Below are 15607 nucleotides of genomic sequence, written 5' to 3'. Positions count from 1 at the left end.
GACCAGACAAAAAAATAAGGCCCGTGCAATAGAATTCTTAGTCAGTACTGTTTTAGGCCAAAGAAATATATATCACATTCTCACCGGAGAGTTTCTAGCTTTTATTAGCTACAGAGTAAGTAAATTCATATATACACACAATGCTTATTTAAATAAGTGCACTGAATCACAGCTACATAGATGCATGGTTGAAACATTGTTTGAAATTATGAAACGAGTCACTGTATATATAATGTTCCATTGCTCTACTTTGCTGCGTAGGCATTACAACTCAAGGTATTTTTCAACCAAAGTAGCTTTAATCCAAAACAAATAAACAACCTCCCCCAAACAAAAATCAGATGAACAAATCAGGAAATTAATTTCTTTATATATTAGAGGGCACTGAAGTGCAATATACCAGAATTAAAGTTTTAGATGAGCTGGTTGCTGGATAGGCATAAACGGGCAATTCACAAGGCAAGATTAATTGTACTATGTCGCCAATGGCTCCAACATGAATCCCATGACCAGAAGTTCTCTACAGTTCTAGCCTTTCACTGCCAAAAATCACTTAACTAAGGCAATCATGGTGTGAAAGGGTGCTGAACCACAACAGAGGCCATAAAAGTAGTATTTGCCTATCTGACTATGTCTTCACAGGCCTCATGGGGAGCCTAAGGTACAACATGGCCAGCTAACATGGCTTCCAAAGTACGAGGATGCAACCTAACAGGGCTTTTCAAATGTGTTAACACGATTCTCTCTCTCTCTCCCCAACACACACACGCACTTTTTGCCCATTTTGACATACCCGCTATGTCTAGCTAGTGGTTGGGCAGCGATGTAAGTCAGGGATAAACATGCCTTGCCTCTAAGAGAAAAATTTTAAATGTAATGCTGAGAGCATAATTAGTATTTTTATTTATGATTTCCAGAAGTGGTTTTTCAATTCATGGAGAATTCAGTTTTTCTTACCAAACTGCTCTCTCACTGTAATTGAGAAAGTTTTCTTGAGAGCCAAAAGGCGGCTAGCTAGTGCTGCCTCCTAGTCTGTGGTATCTCGTAAGTATTATAAAGAGAAGGAAACCCAATCAAGCCAGCTTTGATTTCTTCAGCAAGAGTTACTGTAAGTTAACTCACTTACACAGAAACTAATTCTAGAAGGGGTGGAGAATGAATTAACTGGAGGAACTAAGTTCAGCTAGGAAAGAATGATACATGGCAAGTTTGTCCTTTAGCAAGTTCTAGAAGTCTGACAGCTAATATAACATTTTAATAAAGATTTTATTTATTGCTAACATCATTTCCTTTAAGTCTCAGGTATGTATGTTATCTAGACATGACACTCTACCTTAAAAGTATCCAATTTTTCAAAACCATTTATATTATCTGGATAATATAGCTAACTCCTTCCCTACTACACCAGGATATATGATCCCTGTCCTAGGCAGCTCTCCATTATCTTCCTCTGTAAAGACAGAAGCAAAGTAACTTTAACAAATCTGCTACATTTTTATTCATTGTTTCTTATGCCTCATTTTTTTTAAAGCTTTCCCTCCCTCCACTTTTTACCTTGTGTGTACTAAGAATATATGAGTTCTCTCAACGTGACCAGGTCTAAAAAAGTCATAACACTGAGAAAATAAGCCCTGCTACTCAAAAGAAGAATTTGAAATAAACTGAATATGTTTTTTGACAATATTTTAAAGCCCTTTAAAGGAGCAGTCACCTAGTGGCATCTCTGAGCAGGCAATAAACCTTTCTTCTTAGTCTAGATGTCCAGCCATCAAGAGAACACAGGGTAAAAACCAATCAACTCACGTCACTTGTAATGCCACCTCCACTGAATTTAGAATGACAGTGGCATTGTCTAGTGCTGGTGTTACAGTGTTCAGGGCACACACCTACCTGAGGTTTCATTGTTTCTGACAGGGTTTTCCTATGACAGACAGCATCTGTTTATTTTTCTGGGCATATGCACAGAATAAAACAAATTCCACTGCCAACAAGAAACTCCATGAACTTGGAATTGAAAAAAGTTTCCACAGTCATCTGTGATTTCTCCATGAGTGTGGATATGCAGCAACGGTAAGATACTGTTTCATAGAGGGTTTAAAAGAAGATGTGCAAAACATTTTGAAACCCACCTATGAAAATACAATAAGATAGCTAACGCATATTTCATTCGAATTTGTCCCTCCTTTCCTGACTAAAAGTGAGGGCAACACAACATCTGTTCTCAGTAATACCTGCAGTGAGTAAGCGGAGCCGTAAACCTGAGGGTCCAGTTCCATCTCTCAGAACATCAATGTTCTCTGCATACACGTTACCAAGGAAACAGCTGAGGGGCATGAGGGGAGCCCTGGAACAGTTAGATCAGATATAACAAAAACAAACACTGAAAATGCTTAAGATAAGAATTTTCTGCTAACTCTCCAATGACAGAAGCTAGTACAATACATTAAAGCAAAGCATATTAGTGTTGACATGGGAGAGCCTAACTCACCTAGAATGAAGGGGCTGAAGTAATTTTTGAGACGGTCAACTCAAAAAAAGCTCACATTGTCTACAGCCTTGTTAAGCAGCACAATAAATAAAAATGCAACATGAAAGATTGGGTCCTTTACTAACTAAAAACCAATTCAAAAAGATCTAGAAATTACAGCAGCTGCATCCAGCACTTGGGACTTTATAATTATATATCTCATATTATACCGGAACATATTGTTTCAGACAAGTTTTGGTTTCAAATGTACTTCTTGTGAAAATAAGGGCCATATTGTGCTTATACATGTTTAACTCACAGCTGCCGCTAGAACTAAACAACATGTGTGTGCAATGTGGAGGCTTCTACACATGACACTGCCAGCACTTCTCACTCTCCAGCTCAAGTATTCCTGCTAGTCCAGTCTTGGACCATTCCTGAATACAGATGGCTGAGTGTACTGATTTCTGCTGTGGTTCGTTGATGTGACTTAGCATCTAAAGTCTATTTTAAGATCATAAAACACGTGCCTCCTAGTCCCTAGATTTTAATTGATTCACACTGTCATTTGTCACCATTTCTAAATGTCAAAGTATCTGAATTATTTTAAAGGGGCATCATCAGCATGAACTCTAGACAATTAACAATCTGTTCCTCAGTTCACTTGCCAATTTTCCTTTTTAAATCTCTTTCAGTTATAATCACCTAATTAATTGCAACAGTAGCAGGTAAGGAATTTACAGAAAGGTAATATACTTTTAAGAGAATATGTGTACTTTCCTTAAGGTTATTTTTTCCCAATAATGTGAATTTTTCTGTGTCTGAGTGAATACATAACTTGCCTGTGAGCTGAGGCTTTTATGCATGCACACATATATTAAAACCCACCATGCCACCGATGGGTGGAGGAAAACTTTCCCAAAGCGCTTGATTCTAATTAGACTACAATGTCCATATAAACAAGGTCCATTATAATGTATCCCCTTCTCTTGCTCATTAATCCATCCGGGCATTAGTCTTCCCCAGGAAGAAAAATACTTTCAGAAATACTGAACCTTGAAGTAATGGTAACAGTACAGTATTGCTTAATATGGGACAATGAAATGCCATGTCAAATATGAATGTAACAGTTCATTCAGATGGGAAAAAAAGACATAAGGATTCATTCTCCTATTAATAAGGGATTTATACAAGTAATTCCCATTCATACTCACGGAAGTTAGACACACAAATCCCCTGAGTATCAATGGGATAGAAATAAGCCAAATATGACATATTATTCATACGCTAAATAAGCACGGAGATTGCTATTTTATTATTTGCATTGCAGTAAAGCTTAAGGGCCCTAATCAGAAATTGACGCCCCATTGTGATAGACACTGTACAAACAAATAGCAAAAATATTGTTCCTTGCCCTAGTCAGCTTCACTTAGCTAAATAAAGGGCATTAGTGTACATGCAAACTGTATAAGTACAGTGCCTTTTCCAAATACAGCTCGTATCCTCACTCTTGGAGCATGTAACCTCACTTTTGGAGAAGAGTTTTCTTGAGTCTCACTTGCTTCTTCCATACTACCCCACCTACCCTCCGAGCTCAATTTTCATCTTCGTTGATTTAGGGAAAGGAGAAAAAATCATTTTAGATATTGGTTAATCACCCTTGACAAATCAGCTATACATACTTGGTATCCTGCAGGCTGTTTCCATTGTAGATGTACATTCGTTTCACAGTTGCACCATGGGGAATTTGCAGAGAAGCTAGGCCATGAGCAAAGTTAGGCTGTGGATATATAAAAACATTCGAACTATTATATACTGTATGACAAACATATACATTACTCTAAAAACACACATTTCCATTCAAAATATTGCACCAGACAACTGTATTTGTAAATACAGACTGTACATCTCTAGGTATAGTTAACCTGAATATCTGTACACTACAACTGCAGGAAAAAAAGCCACTGGAAAATATTACCTTGCACTACACTGTTCATTGATGCTCATGGTGGGGTGAAAAAGCTCAATTCTTTAACCTACCCTCTGCCAGATGGCTACAGTTTTTCAGTTCCCTAACATAAGCCACACATATACCCAAAAAGAAAAGGAGTACTTGTGGCACTTAGAGACTAACAAATTTGAGTATAAGCTTTTGTGAGCTACAGCTCACTTCATCGGAGGCATTCAGTGGTTGAATGCATCCGATGAAGTGAGGTGTAGCTCATGAAAGCTTATGCTCAAATAAATTTGTTAGTCTCTAAGGTGCCACAAGAACTCCTTTTCTTTTTGCGAATACAGACTAACACGGCTGCTACTCTGAAACATATACCCAAGACACTCTAGTTCAGGACTAGTGTTTGAAAAAGTTTATAGGCTTTGAAAGCATTTGTTCTGGTATACTACAGAATTTATGGTCCTGGAAAACTGTAGAAAATGGGGCCTTTAACATGTGGGTGACATTTTTTTTTTTTTTTTTTAAATCTTATCAATCTTTTGTCGTATTATTCATGCTTGCTTTCTAAAACCCGTTAATAGCTCCCCAAAAATTTAAGAATTAATGTTTGTACCTCTGCTGGTTTGGAGAATGTCTTTGTCAGAGAAAATACCTTGACCTATCTGGTTCCTTTCAGTATTCTTTCCTTCTCCAATCCCTCCAACACAATTCAATGTTATTTATGTATGGATAATTTTTACAATGATTTTAAAATCTGTTGTTAAAGAAGAGTGGTGCTGAAGAAGGAAATCTGACACTGTCCTAGGTGAGTCTGTTTATAGGTATGCATATTGAACATAAACTTCACCTATAAAAGATTGTCTCCACAACACTATTCAAACACACACCACTAGCTTTGGAAAGGAAAATAATTTGTCGTGCTATGTTGTTCCCTGGCATAACACAGAGACACAGAAACAACACACAGAAAAAATAAATATGCAAAAGAGTCTCTCACTTTAACTGTTTTACTTCAATAGGACCTCACCTAAACTAAACATGTCAACGTTTTTTACTATAAAAAATATTTTGTAAGGAAGAACAGGAAGCGTAACAGGAATAACTGACCTTTCACTATATCGCTATCATTTCACACACTGTCTCCTTTCTAACGTAATTAGTCCTAAATCCTAACAATCTGGAAGTCTAAGACAAGAGAAAACCAAATTAATAGTATTTAAGGAAAATGACTGTCAATGTCATTTTAATATGTTCAGTATTATTCTCTAGTCATTTCTAAATACAGATGAAATTCTTGTTTGCCTTTTGACTATACTGAGCCGAAGTTTTCATTGTGTTTTCCCACAAGGAGGCTTACAGGTGTTCTTTGAACTTTTGATGCACATTGGGTAGTGTTCTTTACAATATGTAGTACTTTGCAACAGACATGACATTCATTGCTTTGTGAGGTCTTTCTGGATTTCCACACAATCCTTCCTAATCCTCAAACAAACAACTGTTATCTGCAGATTTCACTACTTCACTGTTCAACCACTTTTCCAGGATGTTTTGATGGGGGAACTCCATTGCTGATCTCCTTCCATGCTGACCATTTATTCCTAAGTTTTATTTTCTACCTCTACAACAATTTATAATCGATGGAAGAACTTTACCTCTCATCATAAGAAAACGTAGTAACCTTAATAGCCTCTTGTGAGTAACTTTGTGAAAGGCTTAGAAAGTGAAAATCAATTCTAGCATCTATTTGGAGACTCTTGTTAAAGAACTCTAATAGGGTTGAGAGGCACAATTTACCATGTCAAGACATGCTCTTATTAGGTGTTTTGTAACTACCCATAATTATTTTTCCAGTTAGTCCGTCAAAGTTGGTACTGAAATAAGATGCATAGGTCTACAACGGTTAAGTTCTTTCCTAGCAGCTCTTTTTAAAAAAAAAAAAATAGGCACAACATTGGCTATTCTCCAGTCTCCTAGTAGAATACCTGATAAAAATAAAATCTTTCATTAAGCAGTTCAGATAGCTCGTTCTTACATGCCTTCAGAACTCTTGGGTGAATACCATCTGATCCTGGTGGTGTATTGCTATTTAGTTTATCAATTTGTTCCAATGCTTTTTTTGACACCTCATTTGCGGACACTATCAATTATCTGCAAAGGATACCTTTTGGGTAGGTATCTCCCTAGTCTCTTACTTGTTGAAGACTCATACAAAAGTCATTAAGCTTCTTTGCAATGCCCTTAACCTCTAAATGCTCTCTCTACACATAGCTAGCCTACTGATCTGGGAATTAGCTCATATAATGAGAACATATGCCACTATATTGGCTAACCTATCTCCTTCCCGCCCGCCCCCCCCCCCCGCCCCTTCCAGTTTTTGTCATGGAATCCAACACTGTACAATATGCATTGCCTTTAGGTGATGAGAATGGATCACACAATAGAGGGTATTTTCATTAACACAGAAGTGAGTTATACAGCATTACCATAGTAGGTCTGATCTTGCTTCCAGTGAAGTCAGTGTGATATATGTCACCAGCTTCAATGGATATAGGATTAGGCCCACTTACGCATTTAGTAACCTATCAAAACATTTAGTGAATAAGGAAACCTATATAGCATAACACATGTAATTCTGATTTCCAGACTCTCCTATCTAGCAAGGGTATTTTACGCCCTCTATTCTAGTTAGCTGCACAATCACTTTGGAGGAATTGAAACAGAATTTATAGATAATTTGAGATTAACTAAAGCAAAAGCAAAGATTACTTTAACTGAAATATTTTAGATATTAGTTGGGTGTTCACATTTGAGAAGCAAATTTTAGAGATTCTGCTCAATAATGAAAATGCTACTCCCTATTAGTTTTGGAAGCAAACCCTCCATCCACACCCTTCTGCTAAAAGCCAGGCATGATCTTTGGCTTTGAAATGATTATGCTTAAGGTAAGAAAATGCGTCAGAGCACAATTTAAGACTTAAATTTCACCCAGATGAAGGGTTTGTTTTGCTTGCAGGCAAATATAGGTGATATTTTGCAACGGTTACCAAGACAAAAAACAAACAAGCAGAGTATCTATTAACTAAGAATGATTCCTGACCTCGTACTTTGGAGTTTCAGCCCATGAGTCCAATTGAAAAGAAAAAGACAGCCCTCTGAAGTTGAGGTGAAAGAGTTGTTCAGCTGAGTTGTACACTGGAAAAAGAAAGAAAATGGAATTACAGAAAGAGACAGTAATTTCTCTAGTTCAGATCTAGCAGCTCTTTGTATCACTTCAGTCTGCTGTTTCTGCATGCTCCTGACTCAGCAAAATATCCGAGAAGAATAAAATACCATGACATAATATGGAATTTTAAGATCTCACATCACAGGAATGTTCCCCGTAAACCGCGTGCACATGGAACAACAACCCTGAATATGCCGTATATCACAAATATTGCTGCTCAGCCCCAAGTCAGGTGACAGGCACCCAGCCACACTCCCTACAACAAACATGATGGCAGGAGAGTTGACTCCGGACCATGTGAATGCCAAGGCCACAGCAAGAAGAGGCTCCATGTGAGATTTTGCTCCCTGTCATGAGGAAGGTTTCTGTGGTTACAGGGAACGTGCCAGTGAAAGGCAGCATGTCACTTGCTTCTTCCCCTACCTTGCATGAAGGCAAGTTCCCCGCCACTCCCAGCACAGAACAACTTCATGTCCATCTGGGCCTGCTGCCCTCAGGAGCTCCACAGATCCCAGGAGCAGGAGTTGTAACCCTTCTGATCTTTCCCAGGGACCCTGCCCACCATCATATACATTCGAGGGAAGACCAACACCCCAGGAATTGTCCTGATGGCTCCTCCTGCCACATTCCCCCTTGGCTGCCCCTCACACACACACCCAGCTCCCTGAGAATCCTCCCCAAATTACCCAAAGTGACTCTCCTTGGGTACCCCCAAAATCCTCCCTCCTCTCTCTCAAATGCTCCAAATACCGCCGGCTCCCAAACATATACACTGCCAGTCCTGGCGGTGGGGTTGATTCTGTCTCCAGGATCCCTCTCGTTCCATGGGGCTGAGCAGAGAGAATGCGCCCTTCCTACTCTTGGCCCCGCAGGCTCTGCCCCTCCCTGTGCCCCCCCGCCACCCCCCAACTGGTGCACAGGCTCATGTGCTCTCCTGATAGTCTACACCATTCAAAGCCAGAAGGTCCTGATTTCTGAGGTGGGTGGGGACTGGATCTTTCTCATTTTTCCGGGGCTGCTCATGGCACTGGTGAATGGGGCCACTGTCAGCCAGGGGAATTGGCCCTGGGGTGTGCATGGTCAGGTATGGTTTCAGCTGGGGTGGGGGGGGGGAGGAGGAGGAGGGGCATGGACCTAGGTGCCAGCCAGGGGAGCAGGGCTTGAGGGAGGAGGTGGCGGCTGGCTATGGTGTCCCCCACTGTTATTTTTTTTTAAGTCTTCTTACACTGAACTAACTTACTGCTGGGTCGCTACCACTGTGTACAGTACCTCCCTTGTTTCCAGTTGCCTATTCCTCTGGCTAACACCGTACCAGCCACCTCACCCAGCCTCAAGACCTGTTCCCTGAGAAGCGTGCATTTGCCCAAAGACAAAACCGTTGTGTAGTGGCATTTGTAGCCTGCTCAGGCCAAAGACAGTTTAGTGGGAACTCTGCTGCATCACAGGAAACAAATAATAGGTGAAGTGTCTCGAAACGGGGAGTGGAGAAGAAGGTAATACTTTCACAGGGAAGTCAAGCTATCTTAAGAAGTAATATATAAAGAGAAATAACTAAAGAAATGGCTATCGAAGACTCTAAGCACCCTAACACAGTGTTAACAATACAATTAAATCTCAATAGCATTAAAATAGTTCATTCAACAGGAACTCAGCCAGTCAGTCACCAACCCCATTCCCCCCAAACCCTCCTTCCCCCCCTTCTTCATTATAGGAAGCATGACCGTAGCCCACTACAAAAACCCTATCAAACAGACATTTTGCACTGTGCCCAGATGGTCATTAAATTCATGACTTTGAACCAGGGGTGTTTGTCTGTTTGTGTACACAAATTCTAGAGTCTCAGGGCCATCACAATGAAGGCTCTCCCAGTGCTTCCTTTCAAAGTGGTTCCAGCTCAAGCACCCCTTCCTTACCTGTAAAATGGGGATAATGAGCACTTTGTAAAGTGCTTTGAGATCTACTAATAAAAAGCACTATTGAAGAGCTAGCTATTATTACAGACCACAGCTGTGGTGGTATGGCACACGGAAAGAGGTAATCCATCAACTATGATTGTCCCAGGCCATTTAGGACTTTATAGGGCATAACCATGGTCATTAAAAGCAGCATCAGCCAGAAACAGTCTACCAGTCAGTTTGCATAGGATGTTACGAAATATGGAACACAGAAGAGTTCTGGCAGTCATGGGCCCTAATTTACTGCAAAGAATTACTTAACATTTGCTGTAAATGGTGAAGACAACAACAGTGGCAAAAGCAAAGAAGGAAACCTCAAAGAAAAGAGAAGCTGTTGTCTTTCATCACCTTCCTGTTTACTGTCACTGGATGATGATCTTATGAAAATTAGCATCAAACAAAGCTGGTGCACAATTTTTCTTAAGCATATGACATGCATATAAATATGTCCGAAAGGTCAAGATGTGTTGTTACACTGCAATTTTAAAGTCCTGAATGCAGATTTACATGGCCATACAGCAAGTTAGATAAACAAGTCTTACAGCTGTATAAATATTGTTATGGTCCATGGTATCACTTCATAGGTTTGCGAGATCTCTTTTTCTCCTTTAAACATTTCCCAATAACTGCATTCATATAGTGTTACAGCTTGATTTATATACAGAAAATCAAGGACATTCACAGTGTAAAGGCTACAACTCTCCCAGCCTTCACTTACTCGTTTGGTATCCAATTACTGCAGGGTCTCTATCCAATTATATCCCTGGCACCGTTACCGAGTTAAAGGAATATAATTCAATACAGACCCTGCAGAGCCTTCCACACCGCTCAATCCCTGCAATACGTTGTCCAAGAAGCTGCCTGCAGAGCAGTAAGACTGCAAGAGATGGAGATGTACATCCCTACACACCATAGAGTGTCTTGATACTAGCCAATGGAGGACCAGCCTGGAGCACAGCAACTGGATTGAACACAAGGCCAAAAGAGAGACATGAGAAAGGATGCCATAAATGGTATTTTGCCTATTCTGACACAAGCCCCAGTCCCCAGTTATGGGAGGAATTATTTCACTTTTATGGCTGCACTCAGCTTTGGTTGTCCAAGGCTTCTCCCCAACAGGTAATTCAACTCTAGTTACCCTTTGCCCTAGGAGTTGCAGTAATCATTGTTTCTTTTCATCACCTATCAAAAACACTGAATAATGTACTTCTGTTCTGTTGGATTTCCCTTTTCTTCAGTGATTCTATATAATAGAAGGCTGAGTAAATGATCAAAGAAAGGAGCAAGTGCCTATGGAGAACAAACTATCAAGAATACAAAGGGGCAACCTGATGAGATAGAACTCAGTTGAGCGGAAGTTTGAAGGGGGTATTGGGCCCATTTGGAGAATTTATCTGTTTACAGTCTGTACTTTATTTGTCTCATTTCTTCTGTACACTGATTGTACTTGTGTTAATAAATTAGAACGCCACACCTTGAAGCCAGTGTGATTCATGCTGGGAGCGCTGCGGATCCTGATGACCATATCACATGACAATGTGGTCTGTTTACATGGATCCAGTGACACCTGTGCAGGTGCTGAGAAGGTCTGCCAGCTGTTCCAATCTCCAGACTGAAGAGTGGCCATGAGGAGCTACTGAAGCAGTCCGGTGTTCTTACCTTGGGTCTGGGGGGCATCTCACTCCCCACCCACTTTTCTGCATTTATCCAAACATAGTCCAGTTAATCAGACACTGTGACTTAGGACATCTCTACGCAAACACTTACTGAGTGGCAAGCTGAGGTGTATATATCTACAGCACTCCAGCACACAGCCTGCGGGGACTTGCTGATGCATGATAAAAGTTCCCCAGGGCACACGGACATACTTTTGCTTGAAGCTCGTAGCATGTATCAGCAGGGTCCACACGGACAGTTAGTGCACGGCATGCTAGAGATTTACACCCCAACTTGCTGCACAGTAAGCGTTTGTGTAGACATGGCCTGAGAAAATTCTCTCTCCATCTAAACTAGACAAGAATAAAGGAAAGACCTCAGAAGTTCCTTGTTATTGTGGGTTCGAGTGAGCGCACTAATGCTACCTGAACATACTATTATTGGGCCACATATATTTCACATTATTTTAGTTAACTAAGTAGGCCACCATTCAAATTTAAATATAATGGGAATATCTTGTAAAGTATAAGAATGTGACAAAACTCTGAAAAACAATATAACTCATGTCAATTAGGATCAGAAGGCTTTATCGGCTTCTCATATGAAAATACGGCATATTCTTTAGAACAGTTTGTCATTCTTAATGTTAACTAAGAGATTAATTCATTTGGATGAAGCCAGTAAGTGATGATCTCAGAAATACCGTAGCCTACCTCCTGGATGTGTTGCTCCAAATGACTGATCAATCTGTTCTATGGTTGGAGCAATTGCCTGAGAGTTAAAATGGACACCACTGAAAAAGAAAATGAAAGGCACTGAATCATCACTAAGGAGCAGGCTATTAGTTGGGGTTCATTAGTTAAAATCATTTAGATACAAAAATAAGAATGCTCAGAAAACTCATTTTTCAAGGGAAAATTATGTTACATTTATCTCACATAGCAATCCAGTACCAGAGAAAACACCTCATGTTTTAATAAGGTACGGAGAATCAAATATACTTTGGGGTCACTCGCTTTGTTGCTTCTGTCAGCCAAGCTCATTGCACACACAAGGGGCTCCTTACATTGATCCTCGAGCCACCCTCCCATTTCCTTCTATTTTAGGAGGCTCCTTGCAACCCCCTACCCTCTCCCTCATGCCAGGGGCTCTGTGTGTCCCCATTCTCCCCCAGCCAGTGTCTGCCACTCATATTCTCCTTTTCTCTCTTTTTCAGGGTGTCAGCATTTGCAAACCACATGGGAGGATGGGCAAATCTAAGATGAGGGGTTCTATTAAAGATTCACTGTAATTTTGGAATTGATTGGATGCTATGTTCAAAAGTTAGTGTGACATCTAAACAGAAAAATGCCATCAAGTTGAGTTTTTGGCCTCACAAGCTCAGCCAAAAAACTGTATGACTTTTTTGTAACAGAAGGGAAATAATTCTTAAAGCCAAATTCTATTCTTTGTTACTCCTTCATAACTCTACTGATGTCAGTGGAGTTACTCTGAATGAATATCAGGAGTAAGAAAGCAGGGTTTGGCCCTTCGGCATCTATAAAAAGATAATAAGGGATTTATAAAATCAGACTCTACCTTCGTACACATAATATGAAAACTTCCCAAATCCACGAGTTGCAGCTTTTTTGAGTTTTGCTTTGATGAGAAGAATTTGACCCCTTGATCTCATCATTTGATACCACTGCTTGGGGGGTTAAACTAAAGGACACTTGCGGTCCCTTCTAACCCTATAATTCTATGATTGCTACAAGAAATTTGGAAAGAAGGGCATTACAGCCATTTTATATAACAAAGAGGTTTGAAGGGACAGCCATGTGGGAAAGTGAGCACTGATCTCTTTTCCAAAACAAAAAACAAAACAAAAAAGATCTTTTGGTTAAATTGAACTATTGCAAACATCTGTGGGTATTTCTACAATCATTCTATGTATGTGGCTTTCCAACCTTCAACTCCCATTACAAAGAAGTCTTGATACGTTCTGTTTCAGGGTCAGCTCTGGAGCTCAAGAAACTACTCAGAGGAAAAATATAGACAATGACATTTCCATACTCATAAGGTGGGCTTTTGAGAATAAGAAAATGATGTACTTTTGATTTTATCAAAGAAATCCTGCCTTTGGTTTGCATAAACCATTACAATAGTATGTCAATTAAAATATTTCACAAGGATCATTTATTATAACTAACCTTTGATAATTATGGGATACAGGCTTTCTAAAAAAAAATAAAAAATCTAGATATAATACCACATACTGTACGTGGCAGTGGGATGCTGTTCAGTTTATTTTACCTAATTAACATTCCCTACCAACACATTTACACTTGTTTAGAGTTTAGAGCAGAAAGTCTACAAATCTTAGAAGAGACAGGGGATTGGTAATCTACACAGGGAATATGCTTAGGAAGGTGATCTGAATTTTGTTCTCATTGTTAGAGTAGCATATAAAGAATTGAAAGCTCTTCCCCAGCTAAACAGAATAATTATAATAAGCATAAGCAACAAAACACAGTATAATTGTCCCAAACAAATCCTACTGGCACCACAAAAATACTGATCCAACATGCATCATGCCTACCACCTTAAACACTTAAGACTCCTATTCAAAATGTACCCAGAACTCATTTCTGTTGAGAACATGTTCTTTAATTTGATATATTATGAGAACACCACCTATAACTTTTACTTCTGAATAATTAAATTAACTTCTGATGAAAAAATACACAACTGTTTTTGCGAAGAGAAATTAATGAGACAAAAATTCAGCGCAGTCCAGTAATTATGACTGGAGTGAAAAAGAGAAGGTAACTAATAAATCATGTGTGACCCAATGACACAAGGTAATCTTAAATCACTTACCAATATTTTAACTTCACCTTAGTCAAGTCATAAACTTCAATCACCTGAAAGACAGAAAATAGAAAAAATTATTGCAGTTTCACAGAAGTTTGAAATAGGATGTTTAGGGCAGATTACTGACCTAAGTTAAAAGTTATTACTGCAAGTTCACCTTCTCAAGTGGAAATCTGTTTGGTTTTAACTGAATCAAGACAGATTAGACCAGTGATGGGCAACTGGCGGCCCATCAGCGTAATCCGCTGGCGGGCCACCAGTCAGTTTGTTTACACTGACTGTCCACAGGCATGGCCGCCTGCAGCTCCCAGTGGCCGCAGTTCACCGTTCCCGGCCAATGGGAGCTGCGGGAAGCGGCGCGGGCAGCAGGGACGTGCTGGCCGACGCTTCCCACAGCTCTCATTGGCCAGGAACAGCAAACTGCAGCCACTGGGAGCTGTGCGTGGCCGTGCCTGCAGATGCCCGCCGGTGGATTACTCTGACGGGCCGTGTGTGACCTGTGGGCAGCAGGTTGCCCACCACTGGATTAGACACACAAGATGGGTGAGGTAATAGTTTTTTTTTTGGACCAGCTTCTGTTGGTGACAGAGACAAGATTTCGAGCTACACAGAGCTCTCCTTCAGGTCCTGAAGTTGGTCCACAAAAAGATATTACCTCGCCCATCTCGTCTCTCTAATATTCTGGGACCAAGACAGATATAACAACACTGCAAACAAATCAAGATAAATTAGTGAAGAGTTTATCACAGTTCTAAAACAAGCACCAAAAAACCTGTAACTGATTGTGCAAGGGTGGATCCTTGCATCTGCATGAAACCTGCTGACTTCAATGGGAGTCTGTATGAATGGATCATTTTGGCAGATTGGGGGCTAAAGTAGTATCTACAGAGCAATTTCTTTTAAGCAATCTCTGAAGGGAGTGACAGTAAATGGTTACCAAAGAGAGGTGGTCTCCTAATGGAAGTGCTACAGATGTGCCTTCAATACATTTGAAGATTCTTTGGGTTGGACTCTTCAGAATGCCTAAAAATGGTGGTTCCTTGTACAGCTTTCACTATATTCAAACTTCTCTCTCATTTTTTCACTGAGCAAGGTGATTTGTGGCAGATATAAACACACAAGACGCCTATCCAAAGGCTTTAGGTGCTGTAACAGACTCTTACAATAGCAATCCATAAAAAAGGGTAACAGCAGACCAGAGGCATGATAACTCTTAATATTTTTGTTTTATGTATATATCGTTTTTGTTTAAATTTAGAGATCTCTTCAGAACCTCCACTATGAGGGCCTGATCCTGTATACATTAGTGCAGACTCTTGCACCTAGATGGATTCCTGTTGATCTCGATGAGTCTCCTTGGGGAATAGGAATCTGCACTAATGGGTCCTGATGCTACATTGGGCCTAAAGCAGATTTTCAGTGAATAAAAAGGGATTAATCTTGCCCCCTCCATCCCCACAGGCTTTCTCCCAAATCTGGATACCTTTCTTCCTGTGCCA

At 40.1% G+C, this 15607-nt stretch overlaps 1 protein-coding gene across 16 annotated transcripts in view; it reads right to left on the bottom strand.

The window, feature by feature from the left end:
• PHAF1 (phagosome assembly factor 1) overlaps positions 1-15607 on the bottom strand; it is a 44662-nt gene that overhangs the window by 11171 nt on the left and 17884 nt on the right. For all 16 annotated transcript variants that reach the window (XR_006285295.1, XR_006285293.1, XR_006285294.1 and 13 more), the window contains 5 exons: positions 14115-14158; positions 11969-12048; positions 7519-7613; positions 4150-4247; positions 2232-2344 (listed from right to left, as the gene is read on the bottom strand). Coding sequence is in view for 12 of the 16 variants with exons in the window: in XM_037877406.2 (XP_037733334.1) it covers positions 2232-2344; positions 4150-4247; positions 7519-7613; positions 11969-12048; positions 14115-14158 (430 nt within the window). In the remaining 4 variants the exon portion in view is untranslated. The remainder of the gene's footprint in view (positions 1-2231; positions 2345-4149; positions 4248-7518; positions 7614-11968; positions 12049-14114; positions 14159-15607) is intronic.

The sequence above is a fragment of the Chelonia mydas genome, chromosome 12 (genome assembly GCF_015237465.2).
Source record: "Chelonia mydas isolate rCheMyd1 chromosome 12, rCheMyd1.pri.v2, whole genome shotgun sequence".
Classification (NCBI taxonomy): Eukaryota; Metazoa; Chordata; order Testudines; family Cheloniidae; genus Chelonia; species Chelonia mydas.
This window is presented reverse-complemented; position numbering and strand designations above follow the sequence as displayed.